The following is a 26,486-nucleotide window of genomic DNA, read 5'->3' on the forward strand; positions in this document are numbered from 1 at the left end:
AAGGAAACACATGCTTTTCCTGTTAAATAAAATGTTAGGACGTTCCAAGTAAAACTTACGCACGAGCAGCACAGGTAGCTAGCTCTTCGATTAACCTATGCACGAGCAGGTCCTCAAAGTGTAAAACTAGCCCGTCCAGTATACATCAAAGAGAATACAACACCGACAGCTGGATCGACTCCTCTGTCGTCATCAACATCCTTCGGTCCTCACATTCATAAGAAATTAACGCTACCCGTCCTAGCATTTCTATAGAGGAATGACCTCAACGTCATCGTGCTCGCCCTTTGCTGCTTCATGCTCGGTATTGGCTGCTCCATTCTCCGGGGCCACAGGACCACGGTTCTCTGACATGCTCATCTCTTGCACTGGAGGTGGGTTCACAACTGTCATGGGCACCGCGCTGTTCTCTGCAAGCCGACCCCTCCTCTCGCGATGCTCCTGGCAGTTTGCACACCAGTGCAAGCAGCAGTGGACCATGCATGGGTCACACGGAGAGTTCTGGAACAAACACAACAACAATCGTCAGCCAAGTACTACTACTACTACTACTACTACTTCGCACATCTTATACAAGTGCACGACCAGGTACAACATGTGATGTGCACATCTTAACAAAGGAAGCAGTGAACAAATTGCACCTTAAGATGGTATTTCCTCTGAAGTTCTTGACGGAAAATGCCAGTATAGGTAGCACATAACCACCAACTAAACACCAAACCTTCTCCGATCAGAAACGATGTCCTTGGATCCACACCATGAAATATTGCTGTCAGAATTGCCAGCGTGATCCCTCCTTCAACAAACACAGCATGGCAGACGCAAGGAGTTGTCCAGGGGATGTCCTCTCTAAGTGCCTCGACGTTGCGTCCAAACAGCACGCAAGGACAAAACAGTCCAGTTCGGCCTAGTGTCACAATAAAGCAGACAATTTAACAGTTAAATACTGCTTCACCACCTACCTTCCCTTCAAACAGGCATTCCAGACATAGCACCCATATACATGGGCGTAGAGAGAAATGAAGGGCAAAGCCACAAATCATATGTTGACCTTTGACTGCTCAGTTATCCAAATCCGAGCACTCAATTGATGGTGTATTTCACACGGACTGACAGACAGAGAAAATATCCACTGAAGAATAAGTAGAGTGGCAAAGGAAGAGAAGTTTAACCTAGGTAAAGCTTCCTGAAAGAAAATATATAAAGGAATTAAAAAGAAGCACGGGAGCTAGATAATGCTTCTCTAGTCATAAACTCTATGAGATTGCATCCATCAAAAGCAACATGCATGAGCCGAGAAGGTCAACACCAACAAGTCAATCAAGCAAGTTATAAACATGAATGTAGGAACCAGACATTTCGGACTGGCAGTTGTGAGTATTTTGCAAACAGGAATGTCCAATGACGCGTGCCTGGTGCTACTCCATGAGTAGAATTTCCCACATGTAACGAAATGGAGCGCAAGGAAGCAAGGCAGGAAAGTGGTTCCTCCCCTTGAGCTTGAAGTAACAATTCATCGAATGCCGCCAAGTATCGACACGACAGACAGCACATGATGATAGCTGTGCAACGGTGCTGGGACTGGAATCTGGCAGATGAGCCCGATGTGATGCACCCCTTGTGAAGAAGAACTTAGGACGCAATGCAACAGATGAGATAGACATAGAGAAACTAATAAATTACAGGTTTCGGGGTCGTCGGTGCATCCGAAGATTCCGGTAGTCCAGGGCTCGTCGGCGGGCGGCTCGTAGCTCTCGGGCAGGACCTGGCCGCACTCGCTGCACCTCCGGCCTTCGAGCTGGTCGAGGGATGGAGAGGGGGATCAGATTCAGATCGGAGGAAGAAGAAATCGTGAACGGGCGGACGGACCTGCGGGACGTGGACTGGTTGGTTGAGCTCGCCGGGGAGGATGTCCTCTGCGGGGGCGTCCTGGTCCTTGGTGAGCTTGACGTAGCGAGACGGGTGGCTGCTGGTGGCGTCCTCCGCCATGGCCACCGCCCGAGGACGAGATCGAGGCGGAGGCGGCGACGACGACGCGAACGCAGGCCACAGTCAGATCAGATGGAATGGAATGGGATCTGCCTTCCTTCCCGAGAGGAGGAAGAGGAAGGAAGGCCTCTGGGCCTCCTCCTTTCCTATGGGCCTCTGCTGGGCCTGCGGATCTCCTCCTTTCCTATGGGCCTCTGCTGGGCCTGCGGGTCTCCTCCTTTCCTCTGGGCCACAGGCATTTTCTTAAGCTATAGATGATCGCATAATTGTATTGTAGTATGCACTCAAAATTTTTTTTAATTGTATTGTATTGCAGTATCAGTGTAGATTAGTTTATGCAACATTTTTCCGCCTGATAGATTATCCATGTACAGTAACATATTAGAAAACATGATGAGAGAGGGAACGGAAACCAAGCAGCGACGTACCGTGGTAGCAAGAAGCAAAGGAAACAGACGAGATGGCCAAACTGCGTAGGCGTAGAGTCGAGGGTGTGTTCATGTTATTACTACTACTACTTATAATAAAATAATAAAGGTTTATTACCGGCCCCCAAGGCACGTTTCCATCCATGTCTGCACCACTCTCTCTGGTCTCTGCTGTCTGTCTCTATATAACCAACCATACCAGATCCCAATCCCATATTCGTCTCGCCTCCAACAAGCTAATAAGAAAGAGCTAGCGAGCCATGGCAACTTACGGTTGTTATTCCTCCAGCTCCAAAGTAAAACTTGCCTGCCTCCTGATGGTCGTCTTGCTCGTATCATCCCACAGCAAGAGCCATGGCGGCGGCAGCATTGCCGTCTACTGGGGCCAGAACGGCAACGAGGGCACCCTGGCCCAGACCTGCGCCACCGGCAACTACGCCTTTGTCAACATCGCCTTCCTCTGCAGCTTCGGCTCGGGGCAGACGACCCCGCAGCTCAACCTCGCAGGCCACTGCGACCCCTACTCCAACGCCTGCACCAACCTCACCGCCGACATCACATTCTGCCAGTCCAAGGGTGTCAAGGTCTTGCTCTCCATCGGCGGCGGCGCAGGAGGCTACTCCCTCGACTCCCAGCAAGACGCCTTCCAGCTCGCCCAGTACATCTGGAACAACTTCCTCGGCGGCCACTCCGACAAGAGGCCCCTTGGCGACGCCGTGCTCGACGGCGTCGACTTCGACATTGAGGGAGGAAACCCAGACCACTACGGAGAACTTGCCGCGTACCTCAAGTCCTACGGCGCCAGCAAGCAGGTGTACCTGTCGGCAGCGCCCCAGTGTCCATTCCCGGACCAGTGGGTAGGCAAGGCCCTTCAGACAGGGCTCTTCGACCACGTCTGGGTCCAGTTCTACAACAACCCGCCTTGCCAGTACACGCCGGGGAGCACCGCCAACCTCATCAACTCCTGGAACCAGTGGACAACAGCGATCAATGCCACATACATCTTCCTCGGCCTGCCGGCTGCACCGGATGCTGCAGGAAGCGGATTCATACCAGTGGAGAGCCTCAAGTCGCAGGTGCTTCCGGCGCTCAAGAACTCCACCAAGTACGGTGGAGTCATGCTGTGGTCCAAGTTCTACGATGACCAGGACGGTTACAGCTCCGCCATCAAGAACTCCGTCTGATCTGCACGGTTTCATTCTGGATGTGAGAATTCATACATGCATGTGTGCGCATCGACTTGTCACGAAAATATTCTACTGAAATAAAGACCGATATTTCTACCACCCATTGGGCCATCATCCTATGTTCTGCTGAGTTTCAGTCAAGCTGAATGAGAACCAAGTACCTCCTTATCTTGTGCTCGGGGTCCATTGAGATGATCTTGTCGCGCCTAAAACAGATGGCCCACTGATCAGATTTGCAGAAAAGAAAAGAAAAGAAAAGAAAAAGGTACGCAGAGAGGGTTTACTTGAATATTGAGTTCACAGAGATCACCTTTCAAAATTCTTCATCAATTAAAGAAACAAACTCACATGTTGCAGCTTGATTGCACACCTAATCTGGTAACATTTCACAAGGAATAAAAATGCCAAAGAAACAAAAGGGGCAGTACATGCAAACTGTTTTCCTTATATCATAGTACAGATACCTCTTAGCTAAAGGAGGCAAACACCCTAAAACATAATTCATTTGGCTTATCTATTCATAAGTTACTAAACTATTAAAAAGGGGCAAAGAAAAGATTTGCAGCTAGCTAATATTCCCTGATTCTTCTAGTGGGTTACAGAAACATCCCTAGTTTCCCTACACCTAGCTTGGGTTTCTTCCAGCAGAAGCGTCGGCATGAGCTAGATAGAATATGTCTGTTGCCTGGATGAACGCTGAAAGTAGTACCTGTTAAAGGAAAACGGTAGCAGTTATTCATTAGCAGCAAGTACATCAACAGATAACTCAAAAAAAAAAAATGAAGTGGCATCGCATACACGAAAATGTCAATTCCATGGAGAGATGAGTATTTCCTGAGCAGGCGTTCTATGGTATACCATTCTGATCGTTGGGAGCCACCTTGGTAACCAATTCGGGGCATGTGGATAATCGCTTCAGACAAAAGAAATGGAAACGAACAACTGAGCCTGATAGTAGCTAAAGGGATAAATCATATTGGGTTCAATGCAAAAGAAAAAAAAGGGGGAAATAGCTTCAAAGGAGTGGAAGTGATTATAGCAGTTATACAAACATGTTTTGATGATTTAAAATTTAAAGAAACTACCTATGGTTACGGACATTTAGGTCAAACTGGATGTTTAGCATGTAGATATTACTTGAACTAATAAGCGTATTGACAACTGGCATAAATTGGGAAGAGTTGGGATGGTGTTTGGATAGTTCAAAAATATGCTCTAGATTTCTCAACAATTTGATACCGAGGAACCAAAAGGGAACACTACCAGAATGCTGAGCAGCTGAGAAGGCTGCTTTTGATAAACAGAGCTCCAAATCAGGCATGGAGATTTCACTTCTTGGAAATTTACGGCTCGGATTGTAAGACTGAACGATAGCTAGTGCCACCCATAAAGGTGCATCCAAACTCCGGGTGCAGTTGGCTTCTGCAGTAGGGATACAAATGAAATGAAGACATAGGCCTGATCATACTGAAAAATAAATCTACAAAATAATAGAGGGCGGATGTTTAGTAGATTTAGTAAATATAAGCTGGAGAATTTGATGCAGCCATAGTGTTTGATGGGCCTTTTGACACAACACACCGACATGGAAAAAGCTTCTATTGCATATGAATGGATAGGGAGTAACAGTAACACCCTGCAGCCAAAATCCACACTATACTACTCAGCCTGATGTAGGGCTGGACAAATCATGCACAGTTTCCGTCCCCTTTATGTAGAAGGGTTAATTGGAGGTGCTATGTTCGGAATGCATGTGTTTATATGCTCCATCAGCCTGTCTCAATTCTCAACTCTACATGTGGGACTGATCCTCCCACCATGCTACTTCTCCTGGGCCACATGGGCATAGCTACTGAAGTGCTTTGAGCAACGTCAGCATAGTGCCGATGATAGTTTCAGCCTTATATTTAACAGTTAAGTATGGTAAGAGAATTTCATGCATGTAAATATATGACACTTAATTCATCAGAGTGGTACTGAAATGATATGCAGTGCACAAAAAGTAATCAAAATTAGTCGAGCTAGTGCTAAAAAAACTAACCATCAAGCTGAATAAAGTGAAGATCCCCCATGTGGAGGTCATCAAACTCAGAAGCACGGTGATAAGCATCTGGAATGCATGTTGAGAGACTAGTCAAAGCATCAAACACTCCTCCATGCCCCCATGTCCCTGAATTATCTATGCAACTGCGACAGCATTGCAAGTTATTTAGATTTGGTTCACAAGAAAATTGGCAAATGTTGAAGGATATAAAAGATACTGAACATCTCTCATTTTCCTATTGCTTATGGTAAAATACTGAACTACTTAAAATAAGTAGTTGAAAACTTGATATAGGAGAGGCTTAGTCTTTTCAACAAATAGTACTATACTAGCAGTAACTTCTATTCAGAGCTCACTGCCTGGAATAACAAATATACAGAAGAACTATTTTCTAAAAGAACGGGGAAAAAGAAAACATCCTAATCCCTGCATCCAATGGTGCACACAGCCATACAGAGAAATTATGGTACATCATATAGTAATTATTAATTAGTTAAAGATTTCTAGGAAGAAGTAGTAGCCTCCCATAAATAATGTAATCATGTTATCTTCCTGGAAATTAGCACCTGAATATGATTGCAGGCTTTGCAGGGCAAAGTTTTGAAGGATTGGTACAATCTCCATACACAAGTTGGACGGACCCTGAGTCTGAAATATTCTGGCTTGCTGTGATATCAGGTTCCTTAACCGCTAGTGTCTTGTAACCCAAAGTTTCCCATTTGGCCAACCTCTTTTCTTCTACTTTTTTCTTGTTAACTTCACGTTTCAGGAACTTTTCTTCTGGCGCTGCTCTGTGCCTTCCAAGTTCAGCTGTGGCATCTTCAATTGAATGCGAAGCCTCTTTGAACTTCTTGACCCAGGATAGGTATGCAGCTTCATTAAGCCCAGGATCAACACTAATAGAATCAGAAGCCCTTCTAATTACAGTTCCATTGCCACCAGCAAAATTTGGGTTGATTTCAAATGCCCGTTCATCCTTTTCTGAAGGTTCATGGCTACGCATCATTACAACCTTTTCAGACATTGTTTTCAACTTTGCCAGTTTCTCCACATTAATTGTCTCAGAAGTTGTGTCCTCATTGATTGTCTCTGTGGTTGTATCAGCAGGATCGAACAGGTGCAAGCCAAAGATAATTGATCTCATGTCACTAGCTTCATTTCCCAGATCTCCACCCTTCACATCAGTTCTATCATCTTCTCCAATAATATTGTGGCTAAGCTTAAGTTTTCTCTCGGCTCTTCGCATTATGACCTGATGTCAATTAAAAAAGGATAAGAAACTCAGAACTTCAGAAGCAAATTAATCAATAAAGCATTAGGCTTCCACTAGTAAGCCACACTCTTTACCTCTTCAATTGTACGCTGTGACACCAAATTTATTGACAGCACATGATTTAACTGTCCAATGCGGTGAGCGCGCTGTAGGGCCTGTTTGTCAGCTTGAGGATTCCAATCTTGTTCATAAAAGATAACCTACAACCAATCATCTCAATGACCATGGATAACATAATCAGAAAGGTTGTATGGTCATCATTAGCGGTGGCATGCTCCCCCTCCTCCTCCTCCACCGCCGCACCACCACCGAACGCCGCCCGCTCGCCGTCGGGGCCGCTGCCCAGGCTGGCCATGGCGCAGGAGAGAGAGATGGAGAGGGAGAGAGAGGGGGTGGAAAATACAGGGAAGAGCAAATGGGAGAAGATGAGACTAAGGGTATTTTTGCATATGTTCGCCAACGAGGCGTGACATGGCATGCCACATCGGCGCCAGGAGCTCGCATGGCGCGTTTGGGATCTGAGATGGACCCTTTAAACAGTTTGGGGACCCAAATATGCATTTTGAGAGTTTGGGGACTTAATTGATACAGCGGGACAAGTTTAGGGACCTGGGGTGCATTTTACTCTTATTCATAATAAATAAATGCTACTATATTTAGTTGGTAAAACCATAAGATTAGCTATGTAATCAAGTTCAATTAGACTCACAGTATCGGCACCAATGAGATTAAGCCCCACACCCCCTGCTCTAGTTGATATCATGAAAACAAAAGCTCCATTCTGATTATCATCTCTCATAAGGCCTTTGGTAGATTGAGAGCTGAAATTTCTTATTGCTGCGAACCGCTCCTCAGCACGTACTGAACCATCCAGGCGCTCATAAGTGTAATTGCGCAGCTCCAGGAAATCCTATTGAAGTCATAATACAAAATATAAGTTACAATGAAATGTGTGCACGAGTATTAAGAAAAATAAGTTACTAATCGTATTAGCATGATTGGGAAAAAGAAAACCTGAAGAATGTCCAGTGTTTGGGTCATCTGAGCAAATAGCAAAACACGATGTCCTAACTCATGGAGCATCTTCAGAATAAGATCCAGCACAATGAGCTTCCCACTAGCCTGAAAAAGGTGTCCATATAAAATAATTCAATAACTATGTCTTCAGTTTCCCCAAAGTCTGTTTACCTCCCTTGAGCCTGCTGGCTTAAGTGGCCCTACTTAGTTATGTGTTCTCATGCTGTCACCTGAGACTCTTGTACACCTACTATTTCTATGTTAATTGATGGCAGTGTTGCTGCCATTCTTAAAAACAAAAATTTCGAAAGACTTCTGGACCACAGTTTATTATCCACTGCCCACAGAAGCACTATACAACCGATTGACCATGAGGGGGACGAATAAAGAGCTGCATAAGCAACTTAGAATTTCCTAGTTTTTGATAATACAGACAAATGTGGAAATATACAAGACATGGTGACACCACACCATGTCTATTGTTTTAACCAGGTTTCACCAGCTCCCGCTCAATTTTCTTAATAATAAGAAAAGGAAGAAAAAAAGGGTTTCCTATTTACCCAATTCTCCAATTGCATTTTCAGTTAAACCACTGTACGACAAAATGGAAATAGGCTCTTAGCATTTAATTTCATAATGAAACAGACTAACCTGAACTAAATGCTCCCCTTCCACATAAGGCTCAGGTTCAATGCCACTGAACAGATATGGGTGACTGCAAGCTTTCCTCAGCTGTATAACCTGAGAGTTTAGAAAAAAAAAGAAGACACGAACCATAAATTTGCTAGGAACTTCTAACAAATAATCTCTAAAAAGTGAGACAGAGTTAAAATGGTATAACTTTAAAAGCTTAAGTTAACAAATTAAAGGGTTGTTGTGCTGGAGGGAGCTGGTAGTTAGTTGTGCCTCTTCTCAATCTTTTCTAAAAATATCCTGTACTTTATTGTTTCTCATTTAATCAAGTCGTTTCAGCTGCTGCTCTTTACCACCTCCCTGGAACACTGATATGAACTAAAGAAATACCAATCTTGCTTTGGAAAATAAAAACTCTTATCTGTTTTGCTACGTTAAGAAACTTCAGAGAGTAGTAGGAACAATGACGTGTCAAATGACTCACAACTCAATTAAATACTTTCCTTTTTGCTACATGCACACTAGTAAATAATCAAGTGGCAAACCACCAATGAGGTAACGAAAATGAACTCGCGTAGCACAGGTGATATTGAGGAAATAAAAAATGAAATCTACTTAATTTAAATTATTGCAAAGCAGAAGATATAAAATGCTTGTTCACAAGACGATGTAATAACATGGGAAAACAATTACAATGTTCTGCAAAGACTGGTGGCGAGACGATCCTCCAGTAAATGAAAGAAGTGTTTGCAGCTCTTTCCGCAACACTGACATGTAAAGCTTCTTTTGTAACTGTGTCAGTGGCACCATCCTGTAAAAACAATACAAAACAGATTAAAAATAAAAGAGGACAAGGGTGCAACAAAAGGGGAAAATGTTCTCTTGAAGCAAAGAACCAGACACAGTTAGCTCAGTTAGTGGAGGCAGCGCCAGAACTCCACTCTCGATTAGTAAAGCTTTTGTCCTGCGTAGCATAAATGCTTTGAGTATGTGTTTAATAATCTTGAATTGTCTGTTTGCTTTATTAACTTCAGCACCTGTTTCAGAAACAAGATATCAATGATTCTGAAATCCAAAAAGAAGCACTTTCAAAGCAGAGCCCAAAAAAGAAAAGGCTCAGATTGAAGCGCACACACACAACCAACATGAAAGAAAGAAAGAATGATTGAAAAAATGGTGAAGATAATCGACTGATGTAGGAAAAATCATCCCAGAACAGACTAAAACATTTGTAAAAGCACAGTTTTGATTGCCATGGACAGGGTTGTCAATCGACCAACTAAATGAAAAGGGACGCTCTGGTTTTATGCGTTCTATTAAGAGAATGACTAGACCAAAGGGTAAAAACATTAAACATCTAACAGAAATTCACCTACGCACATATGATACAACAAGCATGAATAGAACTCTGCAAATGTAAGCAATAGAACAGACTGCATAACAAAAACAAACCAGCATATAGTGATCATAGCAAGAATGCACAAATGTACTGTTGTTCAGAACAAAAGATACCTGGCAATCAATGTAGGCTATATCCCTCTAGAATTTGAAAGTAATACCTGTTAACCAGTCCCCTGCTTCCTTGAAAGTGGAAAGAAACTCATCTAGCTTTCCAAATATTGAAGGCAAACAAAAATGCATCAAAGCCCATAGTTCAGAAAGGTTGTTCTGGATAGGAGTGCCTGTTAGTAGTAGACGCCTTGGCATGATGAAACGTTGCTCAAGGACATTGTATAGTACCTGGCAAAGAACTTTCTGAGTTGAACTTGGAAGTTTGTTCCAAAATATACATATACTGTAATTGATCGTAACTGAAAGGAAAAGGAAACGGTATAACATTTGACACATGCACACTTATATTTATGCCTCGGCAGGTGCATGTATTAACAATAATCCAGAGGCACATAATAAATATAGAGTTAACTATTGGATTACAAGCTCAACTAACCTATAAAATTCAGAAAAATGCTGACGAACGGATAATTGGCAAAGAACTGAGGCCCCGTTTGGGAGCGCTCTGCGCGAAGGCGGAGCTGGAGCCGGAGCAGGCAGAGCTACGTTTTGTGGCTCCGCTGGCTCCGCCTGTGCGCCGTGCAAAAGGGCTCCGGCTCTCCCAACCGGGGCGGCAGGAGGGCTCCACCGATATGGGCGTTTGGTGCGGCTCCAGCTGGAGCTGGAGCCGCACCAAACGGGCTCTGAATGCCAAACAGTTTATTTTTGAGCAATTTTATGGTTGTAGCCCTTAGAAGCTCAACACAGGTTGTACCTAGACAGCTGAACCTGAAGTCCAGAAATTGCTAGTGAAACATGAATATTTCCCCTTGGCACCATCAAGTCATAGCTATTCTTTAGCTGTTTCTTAGTCACAGTGCCAAGTTTACCTCGGTCATTATGGATGCTCTGGCAATATACCACTCGAAAGTAAAGATGTTTTTTTCCCTAACAGTACTGAAAGTCTGAGGTTCCTTGCTATTGAATCAAACTGAAAACTTCCCATAATGCACAGAAAAGCAGCACTACCAGGAAATAACCAGTCAAACCCTGAATTACAAGAAGAACTACATAAATAAAATGGCTGCTTACACTGGATGGATTTTTTAGACGTTGAGCCTCATCAATAATTGCATAGTGCCAGGGAATTTGTGAAAGAAAGTCTTGATCCATCAAGGCTATGTCATATGTTGTCATGAGCACATCAAATGATAATTCCTGTTACATGGAAAAAAAAAGACGTCACAAATATTGATGGGATACACATACACCTATTGATGATTAAACCCAAAATAAAATATTCTGTAACAGAATAGCATACGTTAGAATGAGATGATGTGGAAGCCTTGTGCACATGATCGTACAAGGTTCTCCGAAGGTCACGACGGTGCACCTTATCGCCAACATAGTGCAGGGGCCTCAAGGAAGGACAGAATTTACTGAACTCTGAGAGCCAGCCATCTGTTACACTTAGAGGACATAGCACAACTGCAGGGGTTGACCTTACCGAATCAGAAATGCATGTATCATGCGCGGTAAGCTCTTAAGGAGATCAATGAAAAAGAAAATGAAGGGAGATGTGTACGCACGGAATGGTCCAGGTGCAATACGCTGGATTTTGAGGTGGCTCAGTAGAGAAATTGCTTGTAGGGTTTTGCCAAGCCCCATCTGCCCATGGTCGAAGACCCGTAAAATTCAGTCACATGAGCTAATATGGTTGGAAAAAGAAACACATTATCCAAATGTAGGAAGATCATCTAGGCCGAGTAGGAGGTCCAACATTTGGCACATGAACAATGTCTAATTATAAGCAGATTAAAGTATACACTGAGCACGTGACCGGACACCTCGTCGGCAGACGAAAGCTCACCTCATCACCTGCGAGGATACGGTGCAGGGAACGAATGAGAGATTGGCGCTGGGAAGGAGATTGAGGGGGATTCTAGAGGACGTACCAAGGACGACGTTGACGCCGAGGCGGTAGCGGCGGATGAGCCAGGCAACGCCATCGAGCTGGTGCGGCTTGAGGTCCGCCGTGACGCCAAGGTCGGGGAGGCAGATTCCTTGGCCCTGCGCGTCGGCTGAGAGGACCAGGTCGGCGGCCGCTAGTAGGCGGCGCTCGTAGGAGGTCGCCATGGGGAAGAGGGGGGAGAGTTGGGATTCTTGGGACAGGGGCGAGGGGCGGGAAAGGGGGGGGGGGGGGGGGGGAATGGCGAGACAAGGGAGGATTCCAGATCTCCACCAGAGGAGAGGAGCACGACGACGGCTGCTGCTGCTGCTGGGTTGGGCCAGATCCAGCTTCGGCCTGCTTAGGCGAATCAGCCATGGGCCGTGCCCGTACCCGCCCAAAAGAAGTCTCTCTGACCCCACCGGGCAGAGAGCCAGTCCCCTGCCCTCTCCTCTTGTCTCGTCTCGTCTCCTCTCCTCCTCACCCACGGTCGGCGATGAATTCGAAGAAGGGGAGCGCCATTTCCGCCGGAAATCTCATCGCAAGAAAGAAAGAAGTTCAAAAATCGCTCCCCGGAATCCCAAAACCCTAGACCTCCCCGCCACCATGCCGCCCGGGCCTGACGCGTCCTCCCTCGCCGCCGCCGTCCTCGACGCCGCCACTCCCCCGGCCGCCGCCGCCGCCACATCCCGAGTGCTCGACTACCTCACCCGCCACGCCGCCGACCAGCCGCGCGCCTTCTTCGCTGACGCCTTCCCCTCCCTGCTCTACCGCCTCTTCGTCTCCTCCCCCTCCTCCGCCTCCTTCATCGACCTCGCCGCCGCCGACCCCGCGCTGCCCGACCTCCTCCTCACCCTCCTCGCCCCCTCCGGCCCGCTCCTCGCCGCCGCCGCCGCAGCGGACCGCCTCGCCCTCATACGCTTCGTCTTCCCCAACGAGCGCCTCCCCGACTGGCTCCGCCACGCGCTCGCTTCCCCCGCCTCCACCCACCCCGCCTCGCCTCTTCTCTCGCCCCGCGTCGGCTCCGACCTCCACCTCTCCGTCTTCGAGTACTACCTCTTCTGGTTCGCCTACTACCCCGTCTCGTCCGCATCCCCGGCCGCCCCCGCCGCATCTGCGTCCACCTCCAATCCAGGCCTCAGGTCGCGCTCCCGCCTCGAGAGCTGGGTCTCTACCCTCGCCACCACCGCCATCCGCAGGCCTGGCCAGAAGCCCGAGAGCTCGCTATACCTCAAGCTGCTCTATGCCTACCTCTGCGAGTTCGTGCCCACACGCACACCGCCTGGTCGGGTGGGCGGGGGCAGCAGGCTGCTCCACCGGACAACCAACGATGGCATCGGTGCGGTCTCGTCATTTGCACGGGCCGAGTTCTTGCTTCACACCCTTGTCCAGTTCTGGCTTGTCGGGGATGACTTCTCGCCGCTGCCCATGCAGACTTGCAATGCCCTGGGCCTGCGGTTACCTTCTCGTGCTCGTGCCGAGTTGAGTGAGCGGCCACCGTCACCAGGCTTGGGTGATGCAGTGAAGCTGCTTGTGATGTACCTCGACTGCTGCAATGGCCGCGCATTAGAGGACGTGGATGCACCCACGCCGTCTCAAGGAATACCAGTGTGGAATGGGCTCTTGGATACCCAGGCTGGCTTTTGGAATCCGTTGATACAGAGGCCTCTGTATCGTTTTGTACTAAGAACATTCTTATTCTGCCCCATTGGTGCTGCGATAAAAAATGCAACACAAGTCTTCTCTGTGTGGTTGGCATATATGGAGCCATGGAAGGTTACCCAACAGGAGCTGGATGGGTATGGCAAGCAGCAAGCAGGGGAGGACCAGGAGCTGCAAAAGTGCAACATGGTATACAACCCATTGTGGAAGACATATGTTCTTTCAAATTACTTGTTCTACAGCTCCATGGTTGTGCACTTCCTGGGGTTTGCCCATAAGTTTATCCATTCCGATGTTGCCTCAGTGCTCCTAATGGTATACAAGGTTAGTCTTGGGCTTTACTTTTGTTACTTGTATTATATCTATGGCAACCTTAGTGTCTGATGCCTCCTATGTGCCTTGCTCACTCATGGTTGTTAAGTTGAATACTAACAGACACTGAAACAATAGAAATAGTTCATGATTAAGAAGTATGATGAGCTCATTGTAATGTACTATGTGTGTACACTTGTGGAGTGTTGGATGTCTCCAGCAAAGTATATAAGGCAGAAGGTGAGTACATGGGAGGTAGACACATGCACCTCTGACAGATGCATGATTCCTTTACTGTCCCTAAAGGCCGAAACTGTAAGTGTAGATCATATATTTTGGTGGCTTTTTACTAATAGCTTTAATCTTCTGGATGCCTGAAGATATATTTTGTTGTATGAGGACAAACTGGAATTGAAAAAATTATCAATTTGCAGCACCTAGGGTGGTTAGTCCTTGTGTTAGCTGGTGCTCCAGAATAATTTATGTGTGATCTATGGACTTTCTAATTTGCTAGTTTCTGATATGCCCATTTCTATTTGAAGCCAATGTAACCTGTGAAATGCATCACTCAAGTTTCCATTTAACTCTATGCATAAATTCATAAAACAAAGATGTCTTGCTGTGCCTAACATGTCTTAAACTCTTGAATTTATTGGGTCTTTGGTGGGATGTAATTCATCACTGTATGCTTAGTCTAACTATGTACCATACGTCTTTTGATATAAATAAAATGCTTGCCAGATGCATTTGTCAATTAAACCAATGGGTGGATAGTTATATAAATGATGTCATCTATTTCCAATGATCTTTATAATTACTGTGTGTGCATTACATGATTGCTTGGGTTATCCAGGTATTAGAAGTCTTGAGTTCCACTCCAGAGCTGTTAGACCTTCTGCACAAAGTGGATGCTGCTTATCATACTAAACTAGTTGGGTCATCCCCGCCATATGATGACGTTTTGAAGTATGTGCCATCAATTCGTGAACAGCTAAAGGTAGGGCATGCATTATTATTTAGTCAATTGCCATTTGAATGGTGCTAAAAAGTTGACAATTAGAATGACTCTTCCATGGAATTGCCACCCTAATTGTCCGTATGACATGTACATCTCCATCAGGACTGGGAGGATGGTTTGTCAGAAACTGATGCAGATGGGTCATTCTTGCATGAGCATTGGAACTCTGATCTAAGGCTTTTCAGTTATGATGAGAACGGTGCTTATAATCTTCTTCAGGTACGCCATATAATTAGCATGTTTCATCTGTTTGACAAGCTTGCTTCCAATTTTTGGCTTAGTACATCATATAATTGGTACAGCTGGAACTTCTGTTCAAATATGCAAATTTCATTACTTGGAATGTACTCGTGAAAGCTTGAGTGATCAAACCATCATGGTCTACCTTAGCAAGTGTGGTGTTGGACGAGTTACTGAGCTGTGGTTCGCCTAATATACCTTGAGGAACCTGAAGCTCAATCGTCTGTTAGTTTATTTAACATTACAATTAACATCACTTGTGTATGTCAAAAGGGGGGCTGTTTGGTTGTGTAACCTAGCAAGCATGAACAAAATTTGCCCGTGGCCAAATCGAGGGTAGTGCCAAAAATGGGCCTCAGAAGTAACGTTTGGTTCATGACCAAGCCAAAATTATGAGTGTGACATGTGGTCCCTATATGGGTCTTAAATCGTAGATTTAATGGCAATGAATTTAATGGTTCAACAAGTTCTCAAATATGATACTTGATTTGGGAGATGTATTCATTTCAAAGGCATGAGAAAAAGGGAACATGTATTAATCACAACCAATCTTCTACTGCCACATCACTTGAGTTAGGCCCAAGCAGCAAAGTCAATTCCTGGGCTCAATTTTGCCACGCCAAGCAGATGAACTGTGATGCTTGGGTCACAGCCAATTTGTTTGGCAGGCCAAAGTTTGGAGCAGTACCAAACAGTGGCTAAATCATTGGGGGGCATGGCCAATATTTGGTTGGGTAGGCAAGGGCACTAAACAAAACAGACCCCCAAAAAACTCCAAACGTTAGCCCTCCTTAATTTTGCTTGCTTGTGTGAATACGGAATCTTATATGCATAATGTATATGTGTTTATTTTACAATTTTGTGGAGCTGAATGCTGATGCAATTTCATTTTTATGAAGCTGCTTCTGATCCGAGCAGAGTCAGAGATACTACGTCTGTCAGGTGATGCACAGCAAGCTCTCCAGACATTGGATTCTATCAAGTCCAAGATGAAAAAGGTCTTTCAGGGCCAGATTGGAGGAATTCATGGGAGTACCTCCTCACTGGAGGAATTACATTATCAACACCAACAGGCGCGTGGGGAAGTATTCACACCTAAGCATCCCAGTTTGGGGAAGAGTTCATGGGATGATGTTAAGTACAGAGGCGAGTGGATGAAGAGGCCCATCTCAGAGACTGAAGTGGCCTGGCTTGCAAGGATTCTGATCCGCCTTTCTGATTGGCTGAATGATGCCCTTGGGCTTGACCGTGGTGATGCTGATGATAGCCCTGCTGCTAGCGCTACCTACGTTCGGTTTGATCGCAATGATCTGAACACGGTGGGCGGGCCGAAGGATGCTGCCAGAATTGCTCTTGTTGCTTTATGTTCAGTGATAGTGCTAGTGGGGCAAGCTTTGCTGAAGTTCATGAGATCACACAGGGTGAAGATCAATCTGAGAGTTTTTGCTTCAAAAAAGCTGCTGTCAGCTGCCGTTGTGCTGTATGCCATGGTGGTTGTAACAAGGAATGCTTCAGGTTGAGATATGTCTAGACTTGTTGTTTCTGGGAGGAGCACATGCGAGGTTGAGATGACCATCCACTGAAACTCGAAAGTTTTGGTACCAAGAGGTTATGCTGCATAAGCTGTACAGGAGCAATTAGGAAGAAGGGAAAAAAAAAGGTGGTGGTAACAAAGTGTACCTGTTTTATAGCGTGTTGTTGGCGCTGTACAGGCCTTTGCTGTTCCGTTACCGCAAGTGTGAAAGAGAAATGTTGAGGCTGCTTGTATGACCCTAAGCAGCATTGTACTGTACTGTACTGTATGACACTAGAAGGTTTGCAAAAGATGCGAGAGGTCAGTTGCTGGTGGTTCTGGTTCATGCAGCATTGTGTTGGCTAGGTGGTGATGTGCAATGTGGAATTGGCTTATTACGGTTGGTGGTATGGCTGTCCGTGGTGGAAGCATGCATGCATGTACGGTTTCCACCTGCAGCTAAGCAATATGAATGAAAGGGTTTCATTTTCTTTAAACATCATCTCATCATCTGTGAGTGCGGCGTGTTTATTAATTCTTTTGTATTTTCTTCAGGAAAGCCAGCCAGCCAGCCAGATCGCTCGCTCCTCCCTCCCTCCCTCCGTTGCACCAAACCGAGGCAAAGCCCATACATACATATGTGTATTGCAAAGTGGCCCAGCAGCAGATGTCTATGGGCCTGGCCCGTGAAGAAGAAGAGTCTAGTCAGGAGGGCTGCTGGCTGTGTGGTGGCAGGCAGACGTCGGCCGGCGATGACAACCCGCACCGCCACCTGTTGGGTTTCCTCCTCCCCCCGGCGGCGGCCACGCATCCTCCTCTTCCACCTGCTGCTGCCTTCCTTCGCTGTGACCACTCCCTCCCGTTCCCGTCCATCCCCCTCCTCCTCCTCCTCTTCTCGCCTCCGCCTCCGCCTCCGCTGCTCCGGCGACCGCATCATGGTGAAGGCCAAGGCCATCAGGGTCCATGAGCTCGGCGGCCCCGAGGTGATGAGGTGGGAGGAGGTGGAGCTCGGGGACCCCAAGGAAGGGGAGATCCGCATCAAGACCACCGCCATCGGCGTCAACTTCATCGATGTCTATTTCCGCAAGGGGGTCTACGCCGCGCCCGCGCTGCCCTTCACCCCAGGTTCCCCGATCAATTTATTCTCTTCTGATTGCGTAAAATTCCTCTTGACAAAATCTAATTCATCAACCAACAACGTAGGTAGGGAAGCTGTTGGCGTTGTCACTGCAGTTGGGCCTGGCCTCACTGGCAGAAAAGTTGGGGATGTTGTTGCATATGCTGGCAACCCCATGGGATCCTATGCCCAGGAGCAGATCCTTCCAGCCAGCGTCGCTGTTCCCGTGCCGCCTTCAGTTGATCACAAGCAAGCAGCTTCGGTCATGCTCAAGGGCATGACTGCCCATGTCTTGCTTCGCCGTGTATTCAAGGTACGCCCTGCACATCTATCGACACAGCAACAGCCACCTGATTGCCATGCATGTGCAGGTTGAGAGTGGCCACACTGTCCTGGTGCACGCTGCTGCTGGCGGAGTTGGCTCGCTCCTTTGTCAGTGGGCAAATGCACTTGGTGCCACTGTCATTGGGACTGTTTCCAATGAGGAGAAAGCGGCTCAGGCGACCCAGGATGGATGCCACCATGTGATAATTTACACAAAGGAAGATGTTATGGCAAGAGTCAAGGAGATTACTTCTGGAAAAGGTGTGAACGTGGCCTATGATTCTGTTGGAAAGGATACATACAAGGTGATTACAGTGCTCTTTCTTCCAATCACTGTTACTAGAGTGTTGATCTCATCAACAACGTGCTACGAAGCACTGGTTCTCCGATTTTAACTTTTAATACCCAACTCTAGGCTTCCGTGGAGTGCTTGGCGTCCCGCGGCTTCCTGGTGTCATTTGGGCAGTCCTCAGGCAAACCTGACCCGATTCCGATGAGCGACCTGGCTTCCAAGTCGCTGTTCCTGACACGGCCTAGCCTGATGCACTACACTGCTACCCGCGATGAGCTGCTCGAGTCTGCTGGCGAGGTGTTTGCCAATGTTGCTAACGGGGTGCTGCGCGTTCGCGTGAACCACACCTATCCGTTGTCGGAAGCTGCACGGGCCCATGCAGATCTGGAGGGCAGGAAGACCTCCGGGTCCATAGTACTTATCCCGGATACGGATAGCTAGGCTAGGCATCGGCATCAACTCGAATGAAGCATATGATATGCATGCTGGTTTGATCTGTTTATTATGCATATGTTCAAGTCTGTTTCTCTCAAGGAATAAATTTGTCGTCTTTGTGTTATTGGATGCTGAGAAGAGTAGTTACTTTGTTGATGGTGCTCACTAGTAAGAAGGTGATGCAGTTACTGTTTCTGCTATTGTTGCCCCCATTGCTGGTACAAATTTTGTGAGCAGAAGAGTTGACATGCATCCGTTCAATCCATGGAAAGACCTGACCAGACCAAAACCACGGGCAGAGGCACCCCCGTTTCATATTATATGAGTTTTAAATTCTGTCTATTAGGCATAAAATCGCTCTAACAAGCAAATATCTATAAAAAATATTATCTTAGATATAAAGGGGTTACACGCTAAAAAACTTAACGAATACTGTATTTATCAATCTTGTGTTGTCAGTCTATAGTATTATAGTCAAAATGACTTAAAACAAATCTAGGTAGACTTATAATTATTCCTTCCGTTCCAAACTGGAGTTCGTTTTGGTAAATCAAAATATATAAGTTTTGCTACATACATATATAGACATAATGTGTGTGTATATATATAGATGCATTGCGAAACGTATGTATTAGATTTGCTAAAGCGACATACAATTTGTAACGGAGGGAGTAGTATTTAATTAATCACAAAATTACCTACTCCAGTATTATTTATTTATTTATAATTATTAATTAATTGTTCGTAATTGGGTTGCTGATGATGAGTTGTTGCGTAATTAATGAGCTGTTTCCTCTGTTGCTGCCGCGCGTGCGCGTGCGCGTCCCCATCTGCCCCCACCCCCCCCCCCCCCCCCCCCTGACGACTCCCCGACCCCATCCGCGGCGGCGGCCGCCGCCGCAATCCGAATCCCGCAGGGCGAGGAAATGCAGCGCGTCGTCGTCATGCGCCACGGCGATCGCCTCGACCAGGCCGAGCCCATCTGGCCCGCCAACAAGCCCCGCCCCTGGGACCCGCCGCTCACCGACGCCGGCCTCCTCCGCGCCTGGACCGTCGGCAAGCGCATCAGGGCCGCGGCCGCCGCCGACGGGTGGGCCGTCCACCGGGTCCTCGTCTCCCCGTTCCTGCGATGCCGGCAGACCGCCGCGCGGGCAGTCGCCGCGCTATGCGCCGTCCCCAACGACGCCGCGCTGCTCGCCATCGAGGACGCGGCCAATGTGCCCCTCGACACCTCACGCCTCAAGGTAGGAGTAGGTCTGTTTGCTCTCCGTACCCTCCGCTGATTCCTTCCGGTACATTGTGCAGTGCAACCGATTCCCTTCCCACGAACGAAAGCAAATCTCAGCTTTCTATTCAAAGAAATTTCATGCCGATGTTTCGGCTATGAATTTGTTGCTTCTTCAACCTGCTCACAGCAATGAAATGCCATCAGGAAACTAGTGCCCTTGTACATACATATCTTGAAGCTGCGTTTGCCATCTTTCAGGTGTCTATTGAGTATGGATTGTCTGAGATGATGAACACTCAAGCAATGGGCGGTATTGTTGGCAAGGTGGCTCCCGGCGTCCGTAAGTGGTTTCCCGACGTGCCAGAGCTTGAGGCCATCTTTCCGGCCGGAACAATTGACCATTCTGCAGAGTCAATCTACCCGGGGGTAACTGATTTTGCAGTGCGATCCATCCATATTGTTCAATGGCAGCACCCTTCAAAAGCAATTTTTGGGCCTGTAGGTACCAAAATGGGAGGAGTCCATCTTGGAGGCAAGAAGCAGATATGCAAGTGTCATCAAGGCTCTTGCTGACAAGTATCCTCATGAAAACCTACTCTTAGTGACACACGGTGAGTATCCAAGATGTGTGTGCTATATCCAGTTTTGATCATGCTGTTGTTGTGGCCATGTTACAACGGAACCTGTCGTTGCAGGTGAGGGTGTCGGGGCATCTGTGTCCTACTTTGAGATGGGGTTGGAGATCTACGATGTGGAGTACTGTGCGTACTCTATCCTGGAGAGGCAGGTGTCTACGAAGCCTGGTGATGAGCAAGGGGGCTTCACCGCGGACAGCTTCAGGGTCCTGACCAAGAGTGGCACCACAGGCATACAGTATGCCCCGGTGTCAGAGAGCTGGTTTGTTGGTTGAGCAGGATTGGAGCTGACATTCCGTTCCGGCTTTGTATGCGGATCGATAATCCCTGGTGTTTCTACATCTTCATGCCTGTTGATTCTGGCCTAGGCTTGTTTGTTCTTGTTCCGTCCAGCAGCAATTCAGGGAATAATACACAAACTGGTAGGTTTTTGTTAAGTAATAAGTGGAGTGCATTCAACTGTGGATACATATACCATTGCCTATGTATGGCGATGACGGCTGGGAGGGCATAAAGGAAAAAGGAGACCAGAATGAATGATCCATGGCGTGGTGTGGAATCTATGGTAGTTCAAAGTGTCCCCCTCCTCTCTTCTAGATGGAGAGGGAGAGGGAGAGGGAAAGGGCTAGTGGTGCCATATCCGATTGCCCATGCATGGCAACCGCTTTTCTTCTTCATCTTTAGTTTTTTGTGATGTGATTGCTCCCTCTATGGCACCCAAGAAAACGAAATCCTCTGAATATTTACTGGAAAAGGCCATTCTGATAATGCTGTGCTTTGTGTCTGCGTCGTCTCCGAAATGTGCTTGGATCTGCACGCATGATGCATCCCAGATACTACTAGTGCATGATCGATGCATATAGATGTCCAGCGGCAAGCTAAAGCAAGGTTAGCACGCACACATCTGGCTTGACCTTGATGGATCCATCTGATCCTTGGTGGCTTCCTTTCTTTGCTGAATTTGCCTGCCTGTCTGCCTTTACTCTGTTGCTTTGCTTGCTTTCTGAAAGAGATTTTTTTCTTTTCTTTTTAACAAAAAAAAGTCGTGGCGATTTCGACGCTTGGCCTTTCTCTGTGTGGCTTGCTTTTTATTCAGCTGCATGCTCTGTCCAGCTCACAAATACTTTTTACTTTGCATCAATGGAGTGGTGAAAATGAGCATGGACATATGCACAATCATGCAAGCAGTGATTGGTTTCATGCCATTGCTTGTTGGGCTTGCAGTGAGGAAGAGGAAGGACTATGGAGGTGTGGTGTGGTCCCTTACCAATAGCTAGGCAGCTGCTCTGGCCTCTGGCCATCGTCTCACACCATCGGCATTGCCCACTTCCCATCAGACGGCAGCATCGCCAATAAATAGACAGCCCAGATCCCTTGCTTGCTTCAGAAAAACCATATCCATCCATCTATCCATCCCTCCAGCTTCCAGCTTCCATCCATCCTCTTGATACACACACACACTGACGGTCTGACACAGAGGTGCAGTGAGACCGGCTGCCGCCGACGCCGACGGCATGGCCATAGGCGCCTTCGTGGAAGGCCCCGCCGGCGCCGGCTACAGCGGCCGGGTCACGTCCTTCGTGGTGCTCTCCTGCATCGTGGCCGGCAGCGGCGGCATCCTCTTCGGCTATGACCTCGGAATCTCAGGTTGCTTGCTTCTTCCATCCCTCTTGCATTGCCCTGCCCTTCATTCCCCCTCTTCATTCTCCTCCATCCCTTCGTTGCAAGCTAAGCAAGCACGAGCCTGTCAGTCTGCTGTTCAGGGGAGGGAGAGGAGATGCAAAGGGATAATGCAGGGCATGGTTTCCGGTTCACTAGCTTCAGACATGGATAGATCCAGTCCAGCAGCAATGCATCCCTCCCTCTCTCTCTCTAGCTCCCCCTAATCAGTTAGTATTAATTGTGATTGTCGTACCAACAGCGCACAACAACCAAAATCATAGATGGATGACGAATGGATGGATTCATCCATGGAAATGATGAACTGAACCCAATTCAAGCAGGAAATAAAACCCAGCCGACACTAGCAGTTCACTGAATTCAGTTCAATGCATGCTTTATGCTTAGCAGTAGATGATTCATGCAGCATGCATGCATGGCTCTCTCTCTCTCTCTCTCTCTCAGATGAATAGATGATGCAACGCAGTTCTAGATTTTCGTTTCCATTTTGGTTTTTATTTATTTATATTGCTCAAGTCAAGTCAAAGTGTCAAACTGCCAGGTGGGGTTACCTCCATGGAGTCCTTCCTCAGCAAGTTCTTCCCGGACGTGTATCACCAGATGAAAGGGGACAAGAACGTCAGCAACTACTGCCGCTTCGACAGCGAGCTCCTCACCGTCTTCACTTCCTCCCTCTACGTCGCCGGCCTCGTCGCAACGCTCTTCGCCTCCTCCGTCACAAGGAGGTTCGGCCGCCGCGCCTCCATTCTCATCGGCGGCACTGTCTTCGTCGTCGGCTCCGTCTTCGGCGGGGCAGCCGTCAACGTCTACATGCTCCTCCTCAACAGGATCCTGCTCGGCATAGGACTAGGCTTCACCAACCAGGTAACGCGCGTACACAATCTTTCGCTTGCGCCATTAAATTCTCTCTCGCTCATTACACACACACACACACACACACACACATACATACATTAGCACTATTAATACACCAAATTAATAAACTTTGACACTACTTAGATGAGTTAAGATCGAGGTCACATACACACTCGAAATTCATTCCTTATTTCTCAACTAGCAGCAGTGTACCTCATCGCTACTTCACGCCAGCCAGCCAGCCAGCAGCCACAACCAATATAATGCGAATTGCTCATCCTCTCTTCTGTCCTTGTCAACATCGGCAAGTGGCACAGACTACCCATATTCATGTGGTTCCTTTAATTTATTACCTGCTGAAGGAGGAGAAAAGAATAAAACAGAAAGAAAATGCTTCAAAATCTCAAGCCAAAGTCAAGTGAACAGTCTTTTTCATGGGCATCACTAGCTAGCTAGAATTGAAAACACAGCCCACCAAGTCAAGGTTCAACTCTTCCATCCTGTGGCCTGATCAGTGAATTAGTGATTTCGATCGATCGATCGATCGATCGATCGATAGATAGAATTTAATTTATAGAAAAAGCAAGGAAGAATTGAAGTGGACAAAATATCTCCACTCCTGTTTTATAGCAAAGGTAGATCAGATACATACACCGGACAGCAATAAAGTAACAAACTAGACAAGGATCCCAACCTGCTACGTACAGTTGCATATGCCCACAGCTAAAGTGGAGAATATCCACAGCAGAAAGGGGGGAAAAAGGAAGAATTAATACAGGATTCACCAAAATAGCTAGATTGCTCATACCTGCTTTTGCAAAAAGAAACAAAACATGCAGGTTGCCCCAGGCACTTGATATTATCATCAGACCTTTCCAGATTCTTAATCTACAAGGGACATTCATGCTCCCTGAAAGCATATTATATTTGTTCAGGATCGGAGTATATAATAACTTGACACAGCAATATATGTATCCTTTTGCAGTCTATTCCACTGTACCTATCAGAAATGGCGCCACCCCAGTACCGTGGGGCCATCAACAATGGCTTTGAGCTCTGCATAAGCATCGGCATCCTCATCGCAAACCTCATCAACTTTGGAGTCGAGAAAATTGCAGATGGATGGGGCTGGAGAATCTCTCTCTCCCTGGCAGCTGTGCCAGCTGCATTCCTAACACTGGGCGCAGTATTCCTGCCTGAGACACCCAGCTTCATAATCCAACGTGATGGCAACATTGATGAGGCAAAGATCCTGCTCCAGAGGCTACGTGGCACAACTAGAATCCAGAAAGAGCTTGACGATTTGGTCTCTGCTAGCAACGTCTCGAGGACAATACAGCATCCACTCCGGAACATATTCAAGAGGAAGTACAGGCCACAGCTTGTCATAGCACTCTTGGTCCCATTCTTCAACCAGGTCACAGGAATCAACGTCATCAACTTCTATGCGCCAGTCATGTTCCGGACCATCGGGCTCAAGGAGAGTGCATCCCTCATGTCAGCGGTTGTCACACGCATCTGTGCAACAGTTGCTAACATTGTAGCGATGGTTGTCGTTGACAGGTTTGGGCGTCGGAAGCTCTTCCTAGTAGGTGGCATTCAGATGATCTTGTCACAGATCATGGTAGGGGCAGTCCTAGCTGCAAAGTTCAAGGACCATGGAGGAATGGAAAAGGAGTATGCATACCTAGTCTTGATCATCATGTGCGTGTTCGTTGCAGGCTTTGCATGGTCTTGGGGACCTCTGACCTACTTGGTCCCGACCGAGATTTGCCCACTGGAGATCAGGTCAGCCGGGCAGAGCATTGTCATTGCTGTGATCTTCTTGGTGACATTTGTGATTGGCCAGACCTTCCTTGCAATGTTATGCCATCTCAAGTTTGGAACATTCTTCCTCTTTGGTGGATGGGTGTGTGTGATGACACTCTTCATATACTTCTTCTTGCCAGAGACGAAGCAACTGCCAATGGAGCAAATGGAGCAGGTCTGGAGGAGGCACTGGTTTTGGAAAAGGATTGTAGGGGAGGAAGAGGAAGAGGAAGAGAGAGAGGCAAGAAGCATAGCTTTGTCCACCACATAGTGATTTTCTTTATTTATTTGGTGAAACCTGCAGAAATGGTACACCATTTTGATTAGTAGTAAATATGCATGCATCAAGCAGGTATATTGTATAGCTGCACAAATTTTATCCTAACTAGTAACTGCATTAGTCTCCTAATTTGACTCTTCTGGCATTGTGTAACCCAGGGTTCACAATTTCGGTAAATAAAATTTATCGGATCCTACCGATAAATACGAAATATCGGGAATATTGGACAAAAAAAATTCCCAGAAAAATTTTTGTATGATTTTTCTAGAAACAATCTCTAAAACACCATACATCCCAATTCTGTGTATAAGAATAAAGAAGTATGTCAATTATCACAAGTTTAGCACATTAGATGATTCATTATACGAAATTTCGGTGAAAACAATTTATTCCTCTCCAGTGATAAACACGATATATCAGAAATTTCACTGAAATTTCAGCGAAAATGTTTTCCCTGGTGTAACCTATAAAGGGGCTTCCAGAATTATAGCATGTGCTTCGCAAATAGCACAGCAGGTATCTTTGAGAATGGCACCATCTAATCAGCTTACGACTGCTCTTCCTTTTTGCAGAACGAGCATATGGTTGCTTTTGAAAATATAAAGCAACATATCTATATTCTAGCAACATATCTATAATCTATATTATGAAAAGTATCTTATTGCGGATACTAGAACTGCAAAGAAAAAAAAATATAGTTGAACAACACTCACGATGGACCTGCCCCGAGGTGCCGGCTGCTCAGGAAGGATTGGGGAGGTTTATTCCTAGCATATGTGTGTGACTGCGAGCTCGCACCTCGCAGAAAAAGAGGAGGCGGGCCTGCCGCTCCTCCGCCCTCCACCGGCGGCTCCCGGCTCCGGTGCCGCTAATCCCAGTGGAGTTTTCAATTCCAGCCTGAGTTCTCCTGCCTTCCAGTACCTTCCAGTTCAAAGGCACATGCTTCCCAATCACAGGGTACAAGTACAACCATGGGTGGAATCTAAAATCTTGCAAGTTGTGATACCCAGTAGGTGCTTATTTTTGCCCAGTAGATGCTTTGCTTGTTCATGCAACCAACCAACCTAACCTGCTAT

General features: G+C 46.8%; 7 protein-coding genes and 1 long non-coding RNA gene across 14 annotated transcripts; 5 read left to right on the top strand and 3 right to left on the bottom strand.

The window, feature by feature from the left end:
- Window positions 1-42: 42 nt before the first annotated feature.
- LOC112874937 (cell number regulator 6) lies at window positions 43-2,039 on the bottom strand. Of its 2 annotated transcripts, none has more exons than XM_025938548.1 (4): window positions 1,870-2,039; window positions 1,684-1,798; window positions 642-907; window positions 43-501 (listed from the first exon to the last, which is right to left on the bottom strand). In XM_025938548.1, the coding sequence occupies exons 1-4, from the start codon at window positions 1,987-1,989 to the stop codon at window positions 250-252; spliced, it is 753 nt and encodes a 250-aa protein (XP_025794333.1). In that variant the 5' UTR covers window positions 1,990-2,039; the 3' UTR covers window positions 43-249. The 2 variants fall into 2 exon arrangements, with proteins under 2 accessions (XP_025794333.1, XP_025794334.1); XM_025938549.1 differs by lacking the exon at window positions 1,870-2,039 and adding an exon at window positions 1,413-1,588 and having other exon boundaries at window positions 1,684-1,721.
- Window positions 2,040-2,317: 278 nt separating this feature from the next.
- LOC112874921 (probable helicase CHR10) lies at window positions 2,318-12,268 on the bottom strand. 5 transcript variants are annotated; one of them, XM_025938517.1, is made up of 20 exons: window positions 12,018-12,267; window positions 11,933-11,940; window positions 11,652-11,730; window positions 11,384-11,550; window positions 11,155-11,280; window positions 10,131-10,311; window positions 9,473-9,608; window positions 9,265-9,382; window positions 8,590-8,679; window positions 7,936-8,043; window positions 7,631-7,831; window positions 6,996-7,121; window positions 6,215-6,900; window positions 5,646-5,791; window positions 4,868-5,026; window positions 4,403-4,517; window positions 3,915-4,313; window positions 3,766-3,810; window positions 3,471-3,602; window positions 2,318-3,381 (listed from the first exon to the last, which is right to left on the bottom strand). In XM_025938517.1, the coding sequence occupies exons 1-17, from the start codon at window positions 12,196-12,198 to the stop codon at window positions 4,268-4,270; spliced, it is 2,673 nt and encodes an 890-aa protein (XP_025794302.1). In that variant the 5' UTR covers window positions 12,199-12,267; the 3' UTR covers window positions 2,318-3,381; window positions 3,471-3,602; window positions 3,766-3,810; window positions 3,915-4,267. The 5 variants fall into 5 exon arrangements, with proteins under 5 accessions (XP_025794302.1, XP_025794303.1, XP_025794304.1 ...); XM_025938518.1 differs by having other exon boundaries at window positions 3,889-4,313; XM_025938519.1 differs by lacking the exon at window positions 4,403-4,517 and having other exon boundaries at window positions 3,766-4,313; window positions 12,018-12,268.
- LOC112873458 (acidic endochitinase-like) lies at window positions 2,678-3,703 on the top strand. The gene has a single exon (XM_025936404.1). The coding sequence runs from the start codon at window positions 2,678-2,680 to the stop codon at window positions 3,599-3,601; it is 924 nt and encodes a 307-aa protein (XP_025792189.1). The 3' UTR covers window positions 3,602-3,703.
- A 236-nt stretch (window positions 12,269-12,504) lies between the features above and the next one.
- LOC112874922 (sphingomyelin phosphodiesterase 4) lies at window positions 12,505-17,089 on the top strand. The gene is made up of 4 exons (XM_025938522.1): window positions 12,505-13,996; window positions 14,838-14,981; window positions 15,105-15,221; window positions 16,142-17,089. Exons 1-4 carry the CDS (start codon window positions 12,617-12,619, stop codon window positions 16,760-16,762), a joined length of 2,262 nt encoding a protein of 753 aa, XP_025794307.1. The 5' UTR covers window positions 12,505-12,616; the 3' UTR covers window positions 16,763-17,089.
- A 289-nt stretch (window positions 17,090-17,378) lies between these two features.
- LOC112874929 (quinone oxidoreductase-like) lies at window positions 17,379-18,954 on the top strand. The gene is made up of 4 exons (XM_025938534.1): window positions 17,379-17,880; window positions 17,959-18,185; window positions 18,244-18,501; window positions 18,612-18,954. Exons 1-4 carry the CDS (start codon window positions 17,394-17,396, stop codon window positions 18,927-18,929), a joined length of 1,290 nt encoding a protein of 429 aa, XP_025794319.1. The 5' UTR covers window positions 17,379-17,393; the 3' UTR covers window positions 18,930-18,954.
- An 832-nt stretch (window positions 18,955-19,786) lies between these two features.
- Window positions 19,787-21,540, top strand: LOC112874936. Its single transcript, XM_025938547.1, has 4 exons — window positions 19,787-20,167; window positions 20,410-20,577; window positions 20,654-20,762; window positions 20,847-21,540. Exons 1-4 carry the CDS (start codon window positions 19,850-19,852, stop codon window positions 21,059-21,061), a joined length of 810 nt encoding a protein of 269 aa, XP_025794332.1. The 5' UTR covers window positions 19,787-19,849; the 3' UTR covers window positions 21,062-21,540.
- Window positions 21,541-22,273: 733 nt separating this feature from the next.
- LOC112874925 (hexose carrier protein HEX6-like) lies at window positions 22,274-25,539 on the top strand. Its single transcript, XM_025938524.1, has 3 exons — window positions 22,274-22,433; window positions 23,008-23,330; window positions 24,307-25,539. The coding sequence occupies exons 1-3, from the start codon at window positions 22,301-22,303 to the stop codon at window positions 25,399-25,401; spliced, it is 1,551 nt and encodes a 516-aa protein (XP_025794309.1). The 5' UTR covers window positions 22,274-22,300; the 3' UTR covers window positions 25,402-25,539.
- LOC112874943 lies at window positions 23,156-24,632 on the bottom strand. Of its 2 annotated transcripts, XR_003225072.1 has the most exons (4): window positions 24,322-24,632; window positions 24,130-24,231; window positions 23,535-23,677; window positions 23,156-23,297 (listed from the first exon to the last, which is right to left on the bottom strand). It is a non-coding gene; the product is annotated as an uncharacterized LOC112874943 (long non-coding RNA). The 2 variants fall into 2 exon arrangements; XR_003225071.1 differs by lacking the exon at window positions 23,156-23,297 and having other exon boundaries at window positions 23,429-23,677.
- Window positions 25,540-26,486: the final 947 nt, after the last annotated feature.

This window comes from Panicum hallii, chromosome 9 (assembly GCF_002211085.1).
Source record: "Panicum hallii strain FIL2 chromosome 9, PHallii_v3.1, whole genome shotgun sequence".
NCBI classification, from domain to species: domain Eukaryota; kingdom Viridiplantae; phylum Streptophyta; class Magnoliopsida; order Poales; family Poaceae; genus Panicum; species Panicum hallii.

Bases quoted from the DNA above. Each gene is read 5' to 3' on its own strand.
- LOC112874937 (XM_025938548.1), bottom strand. From the start codon at position 1,989: ATGGCGGAGGACGCCACCAGCAGCCACCCGTCTCGCTACGTCAAGCTC. The intron at 908-1,683 runs GTAATTTATTAG...TTGTGACACTAG, and splicing joins CACCGACGACCCCGAAACCT to GCCGAACTGGACTGTTTTGT. The intron at 502-641 runs GTGCAATTTGTT...TGTTTGTTCCAG, and splicing joins AGAGGAAATACCATCTTAAG to AACTCTCCGTGTGACCCATG.
- LOC112873458 (XM_025936404.1), top strand. From the start codon at position 2,678: ATGGCAACTTACGGTTGTTATTCCTCCAGCTCCAAAGTAAAACTTGCC.
- LOC112874921 (XM_025938517.1), bottom strand. From the start codon at position 12,198: ATGGCGACCTCCTACGAGCGCCGCCTACTAGCGGCCGCCGACCTGGTC. The intron at 5,792-6,214 runs GTGCTAATTTCC...ATGCTGTCGCAG, and splicing joins AAGCCTGCAATCATATTCAG to TTGCATAGATAATTCAGGGA. The intron at 4,518-4,867 runs GTAGTGTTCCCT...TTTTGTCTGAAG, and splicing joins CTCAGCTGCTCAGCATTCTG to CGATTATCCACATGCCCCGA.
- LOC112874922 (XM_025938522.1), top strand. From the start codon at position 12,617: ATGCCGCCCGGGCCTGACGCGTCCTCCCTCGCCGCCGCCGTCCTCGAC. The intron at 14,982-15,104 runs GTAGGGCATGCA...CATCTCCATCAG, and splicing joins CAATTCGTGAACAGCTAAAG to GACTGGGAGGATGGTTTGTC. The intron at 15,222-16,141 runs GTACGCCATATA...ATTTTTATGAAG, and splicing joins GTGCTTATAATCTTCTTCAG to CTGCTTCTGATCCGAGCAGA.
- LOC112874929 (XM_025938534.1), top strand. From the start codon at position 17,394: ATGTGTATTGCAAAGTGGCCCAGCAGCAGATGTCTATGGGCCTGGCCC. The intron at 17,881-17,958 runs GTTCCCCGATCA...CCAACAACGTAG, and splicing joins CGCGCTGCCCTTCACCCCAG to GTAGGGAAGCTGTTGGCGTT. The intron at 18,502-18,611 runs GTGATTACAGTG...ACCCAACTCTAG, and splicing joins TTGGAAAGGATACATACAAG to GCTTCCGTGGAGTGCTTGGC.
- LOC112874936 (XM_025938547.1), top strand. From the start codon at position 19,850: ATGCAGCGCGTCGTCGTCATGCGCCACGGCGATCGCCTCGACCAGGCC. The intron at 20,578-20,653 runs GTAACTGATTTT...TTGGGCCTGTAG, and splicing joins CAGAGTCAATCTACCCGGGG to GTACCAAAATGGGAGGAGTC. The intron at 20,763-20,846 runs GTGAGTATCCAA...CTGTCGTTGCAG, and splicing joins CCTACTCTTAGTGACACACG to GTGAGGGTGTCGGGGCATCT.
- LOC112874925 (XM_025938524.1), top strand. From the start codon at position 22,301: ATGGCCATAGGCGCCTTCGTGGAAGGCCCCGCCGGCGCCGGCTACAGC. The intron at 22,434-23,007 runs GTTGCTTGCTTC...TCAAACTGCCAG, and splicing joins CTATGACCTCGGAATCTCAG to GTGGGGTTACCTCCATGGAG. The intron at 23,331-24,306 runs GTAACGCGCGTA...ATCCTTTTGCAG, and splicing joins GACTAGGCTTCACCAACCAG to TCTATTCCACTGTACCTATC.